The sequence below is a fragment of the Cavia porcellus genome, unplaced genomic scaffold, assembly GCF_034190915.1.
Source record: "Cavia porcellus strain 051 isolate PalLab524CR breed Dunkin Hartley unplaced genomic scaffold, mCavPor4.1 scaffold_27, whole genome shotgun sequence".
NCBI lineage: Eukaryota > Metazoa > Chordata > Mammalia > Rodentia > Caviidae > Cavia > Cavia porcellus.
The window spans coordinates 23,395,206-23,412,280 of NW_026947510.1; the positions used below are offsets into that span (position 1 = coordinate 23,395,206).

At 41.3% G+C, this 17,075-nt stretch overlaps 1 protein-coding gene across 1 annotated transcript in view; it reads left to right on the plus strand.

The window, feature by feature from the left end:
- LOC100722486 (uncharacterized) overlaps positions 1 to 16,318 on the plus strand; it is a 55,693-nt gene extending 39,375 nt beyond the window's left edge. Inside the window, exons 3-6 of the mRNA XM_063238272.1 lie at positions 10,891 to 10,981; positions 13,149 to 13,328; positions 14,069 to 14,194; positions 15,769 to 16,318. Of these exons, the coding sequence (XP_063094342.1) occupies positions 10,891 to 10,981; positions 13,149 to 13,328; positions 14,069 to 14,194; positions 15,769 to 16,002 (631 nt within the window). The 3' untranslated portion in view covers positions 16,003 to 16,318. The remainder of the gene's footprint in view (positions 1 to 10,890; positions 10,982 to 13,148; positions 13,329 to 14,068; positions 14,195 to 15,768) is intronic.
- Positions 16,319 to 17,075: the final 757 nt, after the last annotated feature.

Sequence of the window (17,075 nt, forward strand, 5' to 3'; positions counted from 1 at the left end):
CGGATGGCACTGCAGTACCCTTGGTCTCGCATCTCAATGCCAATAATTTGACTCCGGGAGGGACCCCTGGCCTTATAGGCCATGTATATCTGAGTGGAGCCTGTCTTAGGTTGACCGGGAGGGCTTTTCCCGTCTTACCCGTCATTGGCTTGCCCACTCAGCTCTTATAGCTGATGTTCTGCAATGTGAAGGAGATATGCGGCGGCCTGCTGGCCTGATGGGCCACCTGCTGCCATTTGCATGGCTGCCATAGCTGTGATCTTAACCTGCTGCTGAGTTTGTATGAGGCGATCTAACAGACATTTAATAACCACAAGCCCTACTAGGATGGCCATGGCAATTAGGATCCAAAAAGAGGTAATCGTGGGACAGAAGGAAGAGAAATGGAGGGTCGACCGGAGTTAAACGGGTGGGTCATAATCAAGGACTGTTTGATTGATGGTGTCACAGGGGTGATTAATAGGAACCCACAGAATAGAAAAAACTCCAAACCAGACATTTTAGTTTGTAGATGGTCTCGGGCACTGAGTGTCGGTCCCAGAAGGGTCGAGTTGACTTGTGTCCGCGGGCTTATCCTCCTGTGCTTTATCAGGAACTGGTGGGGAGTTTACTGCTCGCGTCAATCTTTCCGGGACCCACAGCGGTTCGCGACCTGGTTCCTGTGGGAAAACACAAACCGCACCTCGGGTCCAGCTAACCACTGGATCCGGGCCCATCCATTGTCCTGTAAGGACATCTTTCCATCTCACCAGCCCTTTGTCGGCCGGGGACGGGTTATTGTGCTCCATGGCAGGGGAATGATTATTGTGATTAAGGTTTAAAAAATTTATGGTAAAGAGTGCCAATGATATTCTTCCTTTGGGCATTAGGCCATGGCCTATTCCCTCCTTTTGTTTTTGTAAGACACCCTTGAGTGTCCGATGGGATCGCTCAATGATGCCTTGTCTTTGGGGGTTGTAAGGAATGCCATGTTTAAGAGTGACCTCCATTTGTTGACAAAATGTCATAAAAATTTTGCTGGTATAGGCAGGACCATTGTCTGTTTTTAGTATATTGGGCTTTCCCCAAGCAGCCCAGGCTGCCAGGCAATGATTAATAGCGTGGGTGGCCCTTTCTCCGGGTTCTGCTGAGGCAAACATAACCTGGGAGGCGGTATCTACCGAAATATGAACATATTTAAATTTTCCGAATTCTGGGATGTGTGTAACATCCATTTGCCAAATATGATTTGGGCGAAGTCCTCTTGGGTTAATGCCAATAGATTGTTGGGGTGAAGAGATCACACAAGCTGGGCAATACCGTACAATCTCTCGTGCTTGTGCTCTCGTGATGTTGAAGCGTGCCATGAGGGTGCGGGCATTAACATGGAACTGAGAATGGAATTTTTGGGCTGCTTCCAGAGGGTTGGGAAAGGTGAAGACCCATATCGGGCACGTGGCCGAGTCTGCCAAGGCATTGCCCTCCGCCAAGGGCCCAGGTAAATTAGTATGGGCTCTGATATGTGAGATGAACACTTTTGAGGTTCTATTCCATAGCTGATGTTGAATACCTAGGAATATGGAGGCTACTGTTGAAGAGGGTTTAATGGGACCTGCCGTCTCCAGAACTTGGAGAGCATTTTACCACATACGGAAGGAACGTCCTCCTCCTCCCCCAGAAGGGGACGCAGGAGGTAATCCGGGAAGTAGCTCTCCCTCTAACCAGGGCGGTGCCATAGGTTGTGGGCGCCCTCTGGCGGCCACGGGTGGAGGTGGCAGCCCAGGGAGCAACTCCTCTTCCGGCCACGGCGGTGCAGTAGGGCCTGGCGCCCTGAAGGGGGCGACCATGGGTCGCGAGCTTCGGAGCCCTTGTGTTTCTCTGGAGGCCCAAAGTCAGGTGTGACTTCGGGCTCCTCCGAGCACTCGGATCGATCTTTGTCAAGAGCCTGTCAGGCTAAGCAAAGCCCAGGGGTTTGTTCGTCCATCAGACAAGCCCTAATCAGTTCCCACAGGGGTAAAACCATGGGATCCAAGCGTCCCTCTTCTCGGGCGCATCTAAGATCCCCTCCTAACTTCTCCCATGACGGGAGGGTTAGAGAGCCCGTGGGCCAAAACCAGGCCAGAAATCTCGAAAGGGTGACCCGGTTTATGTAGATGCCTCGGGTCCGCAGCAGGACTCTTAGGGAGTCAGCGAGGGGTTTGCGAGCAGCGTTGCCCACAATGGCGAAACGAAAGCGAAACAAATGCAAAGAAAAAAAAAGAGACCGGCGTCCACCCGTGTGGCGCTCAAAATCTGTTAGGTGCGTCCACCCAACCCAGGCGATCCAGTACTCACCTGTCCCGGGAACCGCTGTATCTCACGTAGCTGATCAGGGTGAAGAGAAGAGGCACTCGGGGCCTTCCATTGTTATTGGGCCAGGTCCTCCGTCGTACCGCAGGCGACAGCAATCGCACCTCCCGGCCGAAGAGGCACGTCGCTGAGTCTTTTACCTTTTTCCCCGTACGGGCCACCAGATGACCGGAGCCGCGGGAGACAGGAGGCCAGACTCGAGCAGGATCAGCTCTCAAAGTTTATTGCGTACAGCGAACCGGACCTAACAAGGTCCGCCACCCTCAACGTTGGTTCCTCTTCCGCCCGTTGGGGGCAGGAACATCCTCTTATAAGGGGAAGCAGTATCCAATCACAGAGAAGCGCGCCTAACAAGCTGATAGGCTAGCGTCACGGGTAACTGGGCAGACATGACAATTTGGCGGGCTTGTTCAGGCCGGGAAGAACCCGGAAGCAGGAAATGGGCGCCATCATAGGCGGCTTCCCACAATTTTTCATCTACATTTGATAATTCTTAACAGTCTCAAGGGACTTGCAAGCAATAGTTCATTGAAAAAAGTACAAATATCTACCATTAGGTTGAAGCTATATATTTCCTTTTATTAATATATTAATTTTTTTTGAACCAAGAACTGAACTCAAGACTTTGCACTTCCCAGGCAGGTGCCATGCCACTGAGCTATACTCCATTAGTATATTAATTATCCAAAGAATTTTGATGAAAATTCCCATTACACTTTAGTACGTAACTTTAACTTTATTAGAATTTCTGAAAATACAGTATTATAAACAAAGGGGATAATATATATATATTATTTATATATATTTATATGTCTATACATTATATATTTTTATATATCTATATATTATATGTTTTAGATATATAATATATTTAAAGAATCATATTTTAAGTAAGTAAATTGAAGGCCCAGGAGTACTATCTTTGCATTACACACACATTCACTATGTATATATGTACTATATATATTCACTATACATAGAATTTGCGGTGTCCCTGATACAACCTCAACAAGTAGCTTCAGTTTTAAGGCATCTCTCCAATAGAAAAAGATACCTGTTTAAATTTTGAGGAATCGATATGCATGATATTACATAGTGAGAAATACAGAAAAAATATACTTCAAGAATTTAGTAGCAGGAAAACTTTGATGGAAAAATGCCTTAAATGCTCATAGTGCATAAAATGAAATACATGAAATACAAAGGTTCATTTTATGGAGTTGTGTTTAATACAAATCATTTTTAATCTATATGGGGGCTTAAATGTAGATTGTGATATGCTTTGAGATAGTGATAGTAATGCCCTGTATGGTGTAGTTCCTTGAAGTCCTTTTATTCTCTCTAGTAAGAGGTGTTTTCAACTAGTTAGTTGACTTTAAAATGCAATGTAAAAAAATATAAACTTAGTAGCATACACATAAGTGATTGTTGGGCTCAGGAGTCTGCATGATTCAGCTGATACCTTCGGGGCTCCTGGTCAGCTCCAGCTTGGTTAGGGGGTTCTGGTAATTTAGGGTTGAGTCATTCACTTGTATGGTTTTCAGTTTGTATGGCTTTCAGTTCTCTAAAGTGACTTCAGGTGAGACAGCTGTGGTGCTGCCCTGCCTTTCTGGTCTGTACTTTTTCTGCAAAGACAAGAGAGTGAGCCCACTAAGGGTAGTAGCTGGGGACTGGTGATGGCAGAGAGCAGAGTTGAGCACTCTGTTTCACCACATTTACCATGGCCCCAGGGCCAAGCAAATAACAAGGCTGAGCCCCAGTAAGTGTCTGTCACAGTGTGGGGGCATTATCAGCAAATATTCTTTATTGTTGTCTATACTATAAATTTCTTTCTCTTGTGAAGCAGAGAATTTGATGTACATATCATATAAGGATGATATATGTGTATACATACATATGAGCAACAAAAGCAAGAAAAAAGGAATCAGTCCAGCATCTTATTTCATAATATTGTATCGTTGTATGTTTAAAATATCACGTGAATGTCAACAATGCATGCCTATATGGTGGTGGTCTCTCATCTTTACTGACTTCGACTTAACTGATGTGTTACCATATATGAGGATTTTTGACATATTTTTAATACTGTTCTAGGATGTTTTGCTGTGGTACAGAGCTTTTTGGCTTCTGATTTTCTGGCTTTAATTGCTAGAACTCACAGAAATTTTATGTGAATAGCTCAAAATATTATAGAGGGCTGATTTTATAAGTGGCATTCATTTACCTATAAAGGCATTTTAGCTCAGATGTCTCATGCATTAGTTCATGCACTTCTGTAGGTGAACAATCACATCAAATAAGTGATTTTAATGTTTGCTTTCAATGGGTAGTGTTGTAGTTAGGGGCCGCAGGGAGAACAAGACACTGAGTACACATCACTGATAGTATTATTTTATGATGGTCACCTAGAGTCAAATACAAGAAGTGCAGGGAATCTGTCCACACATTGAGACCCAAGGAGTCCAGCTTAGGGCCTGAATCCTATAGCAGTACCCTGTGTGAGTCCAGCTGAAGCCCTAGAGCCCATGGCAGTGCCTCCCACGAGTCCCACGGAGGTCTATAGAGTCCATAACAGTGACTCAAGTAAGTCTGTTTTATGGATCTGCACTGGTAAGGCCCAAAGGTCAGTGGTAGAAGCTAAAATATTCTATGCCAGCGGAGTGAAGAATCTGTGCCAGTGGATTGAGGGTTCTACACTGGAGCCAAGAAGCAACACTCAAAGTACGGACCAGGGCTCCCCCCCCAAAAGTACCACAGCCATTCTCAGCCCCAGCAAGGTCCCAAGCTCCTCCTACATTGAGAACAGCTGAATTCATATCAGGATGCCAGTGTGACAAACTTCTAGAGATTAAACAGTGCTCTTCTTCCCCTCTGTAGTCAGGAAGTGATGTTAACATAAGGACCAGAGCTCTCCCAAAGTGAACCGCGCCACTCTTAACGACAAGGTCCTGAGCTCCTCCAATGGTAATGGCCAAATTCGTCAGGGAAGCTGGCCATGAGAAGCTCCTCTAAGACAACCAATAGCTCCAAACAACACCGCTTAGGAGAACCCACAGTGCCATGCTGTTTCTCTCCACATCTTTTTAGGCTGGCAACTTTCCTCAGGTGGGCCATCTCTACTCAGCACCGTGCTGAGGCAGTTCAGCTGGTATTTAAGTTGAGCACCAGTTTTTATTCTACTACAAGTGCTTTTTAAGTTTGAGTAGGTTGCAAGCACTTTGAAGTTTTGATTCCTTGTTTAAAAGTAGATAGTTATAAGATTAATTATCCGATAAGAGTATCTTTTTAAAAGAAAGACCTCAGTATTTGGTGTAAATTTGCTGTGTGTTTGTTAAGGAATACAATGTTAAAAGTACAAATGGGACCATATTTTTTCACAAGCTAATTTTGTATTTTCATCGCTGCTTTGGATTTATGCTTTGTTTTGTGAATTTTATTTTCTTTAGGGAGAAGCAATAGCACTGGATAAAATACCCAACAAAGTGGAAAAAATAAAGCAGAATGCTTTGTTGTTAGGACTGAATTCCATCAAAGCATTTTGCTTTGATGGAACAAAGGCACTTAAACATGATATGACTGACAAGGTAAATTAAATTTTATTTTTTTATTTAATGTAATTGACAAATCATCATTGTGTGTATTTGTGGATTACCCTGCAGTGTTTTAATACACAGTATGTACAAACATGGCATGATCAAAACAAGCTGATTAACACATCCATTATTTGTTTTTTGTGGTATTTGAAATTTTCGCTAAGCAGTCTTCAAATACATAATTCCCATTAACTGAAGTTGCCATGCCATGTAGCAGATTTCAGCAATTTGTTTTTTCCTGTCTAGCAGGAAACCTCTACCTTTTGGACAGCACCTCCCTATGCCTGGCCTGTTCTCCCCATCTCTAGTAACCCTGTGCTGCTCTCTGCTTCTGTCAGGTTGACTGTTTTAGATTCTGCATATAACTGGGATCATACAGTGTTTATTTGTCTATTTTTTTTTTTTTTGCTTGCTGGTTTATTTTACTCAGCATAAGGAACTCCAGATTCATCCATATTGTCACAAATAGCAGAATATCCTTTTGAAAAGGCTACTCTGTGTGTGTGTGTGTGTGTGTGTGTGTGTGTGTATACCATTCATCTATGCAGCAGAGTTGAGTTGACTTCATATCTAGGCTATTGTGAATAATGCTGTAAGGACCATGGGGATGCAGGTATTTCTTTGGCATATTGATTTTAATTTCTGTGCATATATTCCCACTGGTGTATTATATGGTCAGTTTATTATTAGTGTTTTGAGGAGCCATACCATTTTCCATGATGATATAACAATTTGCATCCTAGTGACACTTGAGCTGTCACCGTTATGTTGTTTTTTAGCCATCTTATCATGCATAAGATGTTATCCTGTGATGGTTTTGATTAGCATTTCCCTGCTTTTGATGTACTGTACTTGTCACTGTCTTCTTCTGAGGGAATATTCTTGTCCTTTTCTCATGTTTTAATTGGATTGTCTTCTTATTTTCCAGTTATTTGTTTTTTTTAAGTGTTTTGAGTAGTAGCCTCCTATTGGATGTATACTTTGAAAATATTTCTTCCCACTGTTTAGTCTTAACTTTTCCTTTGCTGTGCAGAAGCTTTTTAGTTTGACATAATATCAGTTTTACTTTGTTGGCTGTAATTTCAGGGTCATATTAAAAAATAATTTTCTAGAGTAGTGTTGTGAACCTTCTCGGTGTTTTTTCCTTGCTATTGTATTTTACATTTTCCAGGTCTTTAATCCATTTTGAATTTATTTTTATATAAGGCATGAGATAAAGATTGCTTCATTTTCCACAGACAGATACTCAGTTTTTCTAGCACCATTCTTTTGGTTGGTGTTGTAGATGAGATTATTTTCTTAATATTTGTGGAAAATATTAATGTGTGGAAACACTGCTGATTTTTGTATGTTAATTTTATATCTAGAAACTTTACTAAATTTTTTATTAGGCCTAATAGTTTTCCCATGGACTATTTAAGTTTCTTCCGTATACAACATCATTCAGTAACAGACAGATGGTTTTATTTCTTTCTCTCACCTAAACATTCTAGTATTTACAGTACTGTGTTGAAAAGCAGTGAGAGTAGACATCTTGGTTTACCCTCTATCTCAGAGAGAAGCTTTGAAGTTTTTACCATTCATTTTGTTATTATTAATGCTATGGGCTTGTTACAGCCTTCCTGTGCTCAGATATATTTCTTGTATAGCTTATTTGCTGAAACTTTTATCATGAAAAGGCTTTGAGTTTTATCCAGTGCTTTTCCTGCCCCTATTGAGATAATCAAATTGTTTTTGCCTTTGCTCTGTTAATGCAGTACGTCACATTTATTTTGCTGATGTATATAGAACTGTGCTTGCATCCCTGGAGTAAATGTCATTTGGTCATGTTCTAGATTCAATTTTTGAATATTTTGTTGAGGATTTTTGCATCTGTGTTTATGAAGGATATTGAAGTAATTTTCTTCTATTCTGGCTTTTGTATTGGGGTAATGCTGGCCTCATAAAATAAATTTGGAAGAATTCCTTCTTCAGCTTTCTGGAAGAGTTTCAGAATGACTGGTATTAGTTTTTCTCTATAAACGATTAGTAGCATCCACTAGTGAAGGAATCAAGTCATAGGTTTTTCTTTATAGATTGAGTCTATTTATTTAGATCCTTGGTTTCTTCACGATTCAGTCTTGGTAGTGGTTTCTTCTGGGTTACCGAGTCCATTGTTGTATAATTGTTCATAGTAGTTTTTTATATATAATCTTTTGCTTCTGTGGTATCATTTGAATTCTTTGTCTAGTAATTCATAAATATGCATTCCTTGAGTTGTGAGTTCCTGGTACTTTTTGCTTTGTTCCTTTGTTGGTGCCATGTTTCTCTGTTTGTTCTCAATCCTTCTGGCTATGGATTTGTGTTTGCATATTTCAAGAAGCAGGGATTTACAGTCTTTGCAAACTGGCTTTATGTAGGAATGAGCCTTCTGGCTCATCTGTCCATTTTGAGAAACTCAGATCACACTGTCTGTGAGCTGTTTTGCTGCTGGAGTCACTGGACAGGGTGATCCGATACCTTGGGTCAGCCCATGTAAAAACTGGACCCACGGTGGTGGACCTTCAGGTCAGAAGTGCATCAGTTGTTCTAGAACCTATAACAACACAAGCTTCCCTGAAGATGATGTAGAACTGGATGACTGAGCTTGAGTACAGGCTATTGCCCAGGGCTAAGATAGTCTTGGTTCCTGAGTCCACATGGGGCTAATCTGTCAGTTGGTTGGGCCTGCAGCTTTAGTCAGGGCATTGGGCAGGTCCCTAGGGTTGGCCTGAAGTTGCAAGTGACACTGGTGGTCCTAGAGGACTGACGGGGAACTTATGGCATGCGTTCCATGGCAGGCATGCAGAACCCTCTCTCAGTGTGTGAGCCAAGTGTATGAGTTGTTTTTTCTAAACTGAAACATCAGTGTTTGGGTTTAATTACAGTGTTGGGACTTTGCCACAAATATTTAAGTTTTGGGTTGCAGCTTGGACACTTGGTTTCTATAAGGTTCACCATCACTGTCCTAGAGCCTCAGTGTGTGGGGTCCTCCCTAGCATCAGGGGTTAATAGGGCAGGACTGGATTTTGTGTCCACTGGAACAGGCCTGGAACCTGGGCCCACTAAAGTGGACTTGGAACAGGAACAAACATAGACTCTGGATTTGTGGGGATCAGTCTGACATCTGCGATCATAAGTGCTCCTCTTGTACCTGAAACCATAGTGACTAAGCTAGAGTCTGGTGCTAAAGGTACTGACCAGGAGTCAGAATCCACAAAGTCTGTTTGATTCCTGGTTTAAAAAAAAATCCACAAAGTCTGGCTTAGAGTCTGGCTTAGAGTCAGGTACTGGCCTGGTGGCTAGGTCCATAAGGTTTGACTTAGGTCCTGGCTGCACGGCAGCCAGCTCAGAGTGTTCCTGTTGCTCTGCTGGAGCAAGCTGAGGGTCTGGGGCTACTTAGACTGGCCTGGAAGGTGGGGCTGTGGCTGCCTGGTACTTGGTTTGATGAGGATGGGGCTGGTAATAGAATATGCTCTTGATGACTTTGCTTTCCTTCCCCCAAGCAGAGGATTTTTCTCAATTCTGTGTTGCTTGGAGTTGAAGGAGAAGTGATGTAAGTGATGTAAAAGTGTTTCTCCTACCCTCTTTGATGTGTCTTTTCTTCTAATAAGTCTCAAATAGGGCAGACAGAGGATATGCCCAAATATAGATAAAAATACAAATGACCAATAAATCAAAACCACATTTGACGAAGCCTGGGAGAAACAAGTATACATAAAATTTAAGGGTAAATTGATGTAGCATTTCTAGTGGGTTTTACCAGTATATGTCCAAAAAATAATTTCTTAGGAATTTCTTCAAAAATAATAGATAAGAGAGCAAAGATGGTTACAGAGGGAGATGAGCCAGATAATTGCTTTTATCTAATAGCTTTGAAATCAGAAAAAAGCAGATGACATTAGGGTGAAATTTGAAATGATGCTGTAGGTTCTATAGGAACAAGTAACTTTAAATAAAAATGTCTTACTTGTAGGGATCATATAAAGATATGTACAGACCATTTTGTTTCATGAGTTCTCCAGATCAGGAATTAGACTAATTTGCAATTGGAATAATTGCAAAAATTATTCCAGTGAATGCACAGGGTGCTCTGTGGAGGACTGAATCCAGGCTCACTGTGGTCCACAACCAGGGTGATACTGACAGCCACAAAGAGACCAAGGAACAATAGAGTGAGAGCCACTACCTGACAGACTCATTTTCTGGAGCTGTCCCCAGTAGGAGTTACCAAGAGAAATCAATTCCTAAAATAACTACAATTAATTCTGAGTCTTAGCTCTGATGAACTATGGTTTCTAAAGTAGGGAGTGTAGGATCTCATTTGATTGCATCTAGGTTTATTCTATATTAAGGAAAAAACCCAACAGTAATACCCATACTTTTATGGATGGCATGGTGGCACATGCCTGTAATCCCAGCACTCAGCAGGTTGACTCCTGAGGATTGCTGTGAGTTTAAGGCCAGCCTGGGCTACACAGTGAGTCAAGGCCAGTCAGAGCTATATAGCAAGACCTTGTCTCAAAACAAACAAGCAAATTCCGCATTTTTAAACCTTTGTTCAAACTCAAATCTATATTAAACATAAGTCAATCTTAGCTTTACCAGCTGCCTCAAGGGAAACATTATTTTTTATCCAAAGTAATACTTTGATCTATTGGGGTTTTTTTGTTTTGTTTTGTTTTTTGTTTTTGTTTTTTGGCTTTTGGTAGTACTGGGAATTGAACCCAGAACCTTCACACTGAATTAGAGCCACAGCCTTTTTATTATTATGTAGTTTGAGACAGGGTCTCCTAAACCACAGCATTAAGATCCTGATTGTTGCTTGTATCTGGAGTTTTCTGTTCTAGACCAATGTGACAAATAGCAAATATTTTTATATTCACTGTATAGAAGGACCTCCATTCTCACCAGAATCTTTTGACCGAATTCTTCTTGATGCACCCTGCAGTGGAATGGGACAGAGACCAAATATGGCTTGTACTTGGACTTTGAAGGAAGTGATGTCATATCAGCCACTACAGCGAAAACTCTTTTCTGTGGTATGTGATGATCTTTTGCTGTGAAGGATGTTGACCTTGGGTAGTTTGAAGTTTAAGCCACTGGGGGCAGTGTTCAGAGTAATGTTATTCACAGTAGCCAAAAGGTGGAAACAACCCACAAATCCATTAACAGAGAAATGAATAAACATATCCATACATGGAAGATTATTCACCCTTAAAAAGAGGTGAAATTCTGACATAGGCTCTAATGTGGATGAACGTTGAAGCATCAAATAAGCCAGACATAAAAGGAAAAATGTTGTATGATTCCACTTATATAAGGCCCCTAGAATGACAAATTCATAGGAAGTAAGCTAGAGGTCACTAGCGAGTAAGGGATGGGGAATGGAGATTAGGGGGTTCCTGGTGTGGTTACAGAGTTTCTGTCTGAGGTGAGTTTCTGTTAGAGATGACGAACAGTTCTGGAGACATGTAGAAGTGATAGCTGCACAATGCACTTAATGCCTTTTGAATTACACACTTAAAATGGTTAACATGATGTTCTATGTTATGTATATTTTATTTCACACAAAAGACTGAGAATGCCTAATTTAAATACAGAGAGTTTTCCTTTGTGTCAACTCACCCTTTTTGTATTTTACTTACTTTTTAGTACTAAGGCTTAAACCTAGGGCCTTTGCACTGAGCTCCATCCCAGCACTGTGTAAATTTGTAACTTTGAGACAGGATCTCATTAAGTCACTTAAGTTGTGCAGGCTGGGTTTGCATTTGCATATCTCCTACCTCAGCCTCCCAGAGTGATGGGCTTATAGGTATGTGGAACCCAGTAGTGTACCCTTTCAAATACAAGACGACGATGGTGGAATTTCTTCCTGAATTATGTAATGAATTTCAAACATTGTGGTCTCTTTTTAAAAAGGTGAATGGTTCACACAGTTACTAACTGACATAAAGAATTGATGCAAAATTAATTGTTTTTTTATTGGGCTCCTGAGTCAGCTGATGACATTAAATGTAGAAAGTCAATGAGATGCAAAAGATTACAGTAGTGAATAGCAGCATCCAGTAAAAGGGCCATAAAAATTTTGACAATTAACTGATTTGCAGTGTGTGTTAGAAAAAAACCAGATAAAACACTCTATTTCTATGATTTCACTGAGTATAGACACCCTTTGATCAAAGATGAATTCATTATTTCTTCTTAGCCCTTCAATTATAAATATGTAGACGAGCACAACAATGGATGTACTGTAATTATTTTGTCTCTTAAGTTGTCCTTGCGTACATTTCTATGCATCTCTCCTTTCCAAGTTCACAAAAGTAGCCACTCCTTGTGGATTGTGTAATATTTTTTCTGTAGTAGTCAGAAAATACATAGAGTTAGAACAGCAGGCAGCAAACAGGAAGTTTTACATACACCTGCAAGCCACCTGGATTTAAGAGTGAAATTAAGATCCCAGTTTAAGGGACTTGGGTTTTGTTCTTTTTTAGGGTATAGCAGAGAAGGAAATTTTAAAAGATTCTAGAGATAGATTTATGATTTCAATAAAAAGGAATATCTGACCTGTGAGAAACAACATGAATATAGCAGGTGTGCCACTGGATGAATACAAGTTGAAATGGAATGTGCATTATTTAGTTGGACACATCTTGATTTGAGCCATGGCTTCTTCACCTAAGTGACTTTAGTTATGCTGATTTCAAATTCAGAGAAATGAGCATAAGGACTCAACCTAATAGGAACTGCACTGCAAATAGTAATCTTACCTCATGGTTGTTACAAGACTATCAATGAAAAGTATTTAATAAACAAATTTATACAAATAAATAATAACAAAGTTTAAATTTCTCTAGTGTGAAGAAACCACAAACATTTATGCTAAATTTTAAAAATAAAATATAGGTATTTGAGACAAATTCATGCTAGTTTAGCACTTTATTTGCTGATTTATTTGCTTGACACCGAGCGCCTGCTGTATGCAAGACATCACGCTATGATCGGTGTCAATAACACAGAAGTAAAAAAGTCGACAAACGATTCATACCCCTGTTTTCTGAGTTTTCCATCTCGGGTTGTCGGGGACAGTGAACAAGTGAGTGAGTTGTTCAGATTATGACAGGCCCTGAGCTAGGAGCCTGCGGAGAGAACCAAAGCAAGGCAAGTGCGGTAGCAGTGCTGGACTGTAGTATTTGGGATGTCACACAGGGTGGTCAGGAGGAAGGCTGCTGTAAGGGGACATGGAGCAAAGGTGACCTGCGAAAGGAGTACGCAGTGTGGGGAAGGAGTGTCCCAGAGTTCCAGCCGGGCGAAAGATCCCGAGGTGGGGCGAGCCTTGCCGAGTTCCAGAGACAGCCGGAGGCCAGTGGCTCTAAAGCAGGACACGAGGTACTGTAGAGGAAGCCGGCGGGCAGGCCTCCGGAGGACTTGCAGCCTCTCTAAAGACTTTTGGCTTTGACGCTGGGTGGCAGTGGAAGGGCACTGGAAGGGTGTCAGGCTAAGAGGTGACCAGTGGGACGCTGCGCTGCACTCTGGCTTTGGATTGAGAATAAGTGGTCAGAAGACAGGAGGGAAGCAATAAACTAAGTAGGAGACTGTGTGAGTCCTCTAAGAAATGAGGAGGGCTGCACCAGAGTCCTGGTGGAGGCTGGGAGAGAACCTACAGGATTTGGGGACGCGTGGCGAGTGTGAGAGGCATGAAGTAGAATCTGGGCTGGCGCTGCCCACCTCGGAAGGATGGGAAGACTTCCACGATAGGTTTCGGAAGCCGCTTCAGACAGCGGCTCATTTTGGGACATGAAGTGTTGAGGAGGCAGCTGGATATGAGTGTGGAATTCAGAAAGAAGGCGTGGCCTAGCAATGTGAACTTCCTAATTTTTGAAATAAGGTTGCTGTCTGAGTGGATGAAACTCTGGTGTTTGAGAATCCTGGTCCAAGTGAAGCACGAGAGCGCTAAGGCGGGAAATGCAGCTGATCTGGGATGCAAGGATTGTGCTCTGCTTACTTACCATGGAGAATGTCGTTCTTCGTTTTATTTCTCAGCTACTTGTAGGTGTCACCCTTTATGCTGTAAAGTCCCTTCACTTACGTGGCCTTGTGGTGTACAGGACTGACTTAGTTCTCTCTAGGCAGCCCAGCTGCTGAAGCCAGGAGGCATGCTCGTTTATAGCACGTGCACTATCACCCTGGCAGAAAATGAAGAGCAGGTTGCCTGGGCCCTCAGCACATTTCCTTGCCTCCAGCTTCAGCCCCAGGTAAGAGTGGTTTCAGTTTTTCTCTGTGCAGGGTGACAAATCACAGAAGTGGAAGTGTGGTGATAGGCGCTGGGTGTTACATGCTGAAATATGTGAAGTAAAACTTATGAAACAAATACCTTAGTAAACAAGAACATTTCTCCTTTTAGATCACTTTTAGATGGCCACAGCGATTTTGCATGTTGGCGACAGACTGTTTTCCCCTTATGTTTTGCCATTATGCTGAAATGACACAAAACTTGGGTGATTTTTGTTACGTGTTTATTGTACTAATAGCTGTCTTTCATGGGACTTGGCACTTGGGTTTCAAAGTTGTTTTTCCTCATTTCTAATCCCATATTTTTCTCCTAAGAATATATATCAAGTATTTTTGTCTCAGGTCACATCTAAGCCCAAACATACTTCACTAACTGGAATATCCAAAGACCAAAAAGGGCTGTGGAGAAGGGGAATATTGAGGATTATTGCTTTTTTATAATTTGTTATATAAAAACCTAAGCTTTAAGCTTTCTTGTACTTGGCACTAATCTAATTTTATGATTCCGAAGACTACTTATGATTCAAATTTAAGCCATAGAAATAAGTAATCCAGAAATGGTTTCTAGACTCAGAAGCCCTAGATGAAGGGAAGACTTCAGAATTCACTTAGAATTCGTACTGAAATGTCAATCTGTATTCTTAAGTACATATCTGAAAACTTATCTTTATTAATACATAAACGTGTGGCTGTGAGTGATGACTCAAGTTAGTTATGGATCTTTTGTACTTGTGCCTTGCAAGGACCACTGAATTTGTTTGGATTCCTTATAACTCAAAGCTAATGGATATAGCCTTAATTTATTGATCCTTTACTAATACGTGTTCTCCAAGGACATGTAAAACCAATTGGATGGGTCAGAGAAACGCATTTTTGATATTTGAAGAACTTTTTTCAGAAGTGTGAAAAGAACTAAGTAAAGCTGACTTTTATCTGTTACTTTATGGATAATAATGTTCCATTTACTGCATTCTCAGTGTACCCCAGGCGTGATGCCATCTCTCTATTTTAGTTCAGAACTTAGCATTTTATCTGTTTTATAGATCTGAAAAGTTGGGTTTAGATAGAGTTACCTACTTAAGATCACACAGCAAAAATTTGACGGAGCTGCAGTTTCAGTTCAGGGTTTCTAACTGGAGTTCAGGCCTTTTACAGTGTCACCCAGTACCTGGTAAGCATGCAGGACGTAAATGGTCTTCCTTTCGTTGCGTGAACACATAGTACCGCTTTTCTGTTCTACCACTCAAAAGCATCATGTATGTTCCGCAAAGTAAAAGCATTTACTGTTCTCTGTTTTGGACGATGTGATAGGTTTAACTCAGTTTGTCTCTTTTTTTGTTTTTGTTTTGTATTTTTGAGACAAGGTCTTACAATCTAGCCCAGGCTGGCCTTGAACTCACAGTAGTTCTCCTGCTTCAGCCTCCAGAGTGCTGGGCTTATAGTCATGCGCCACCACCCCAGCTTTTAGTTTATCTTTTAATTTAATTGTTAACATGTGGCAGGGACAGCATTCACCCACCTGGTTTTCTCCTAATAGGAGCCACGGATTGGAGAAGAAGGGATGATGGGAGCTGGCTTATCACTTGAACAGTTGAGACAGCTGCAGCGATTCGATCCATCTGCTGTGCCATTACAGGACCCTGACCAGGATGCTCTTAGAGATGCCACAGCAGAAGACATGATCCGGCTGGCAAATAAGGATTGTATAGGTTTTTTTATTGCAAAATTTCTAAAATGGAAAAGCACATCAGAGAAGGATCCTCAGAAATGAAAATTCCACATCCTTGCTTTCTGTTCTATTCCCCTCATGTCTCTTAAACCAGAGTGACATCAGGCCACCTAAGGATAGTATGGTTGCCAAGGAAACAGGAGACGGTCAGTGGTTTCACCAGGACTGCCAGTGGTTTCATCAAGACAGAGAATTGTGTGTATGGGTGGGGGTTGTGAAATTATGTTCTGGATTGAAAAAATTTTTTCTAGGATTCAGTAGTGTATAAAGCAAAGGAGCTACTTATGGATGCCTGTAACATTTTCATTTGGGGTCTTGTTTTAATTAATAAAGAATAATACTAAAAATTAGTATTTAATATGGTTATGAAAAATTATTTTGTGTTCTCAAGTTTCTAAGTAGTTATTTCCTTAAGAACTAAGGCTTGGGCTGGGGATTTAACTCAGCGACATAAGAGCCTGCCTTGAAGCAGGCAGTCGTGAGTTTGATCCCTGGTACCGATAAAAACGAAAAAGACAAAAAAAAAAAAAAAAAAAAAAAAAAAAGGAAACTCTGGAAGAACTAAGGCTTGGAAAGTATAATATAATATTTACCATGTGCCAATAACTTGAGGTAAGTATTTTACTTGACTTTTTATTGTACATTAACCCTCTTTTAAATGAAGTCAGGACCTCTTCTAAATGATAGTCTTGAATCCAGAAAGTTGAATATTGTCCTTAGTTGTACATAAAAGTGAAAATCTTCCACATTTGGGTACTTTGAGCCTGTGCTGGAATGCCGAGGCAAGTTGCTAGAAAATACTCAATGAGAATGAGAAAACCAGCTTGTGACACTCACAACTGTCCCGGCACTCTCACAGCAGGGCTTGGTGTTCGTTTCTCAACAGTGCCAACCTCAGCTATGATGACTGACTATGAGAGATTAAAATCTAAGTGCAGACAAACCAAGCACATCATCCAAGCAATAAAGGGACCAAACATCCCTCCGTGGTGGCCAGTGTGTCTGTTTTTAAAACTTAATTGTAGCCTCATGCTTGTTCTTTCCTTTTCCCTGCTTTTTAGGTAAGATCTGTTAAAATATCCAGTGCAGCTATAGATTAAAGGCTATAAACACCT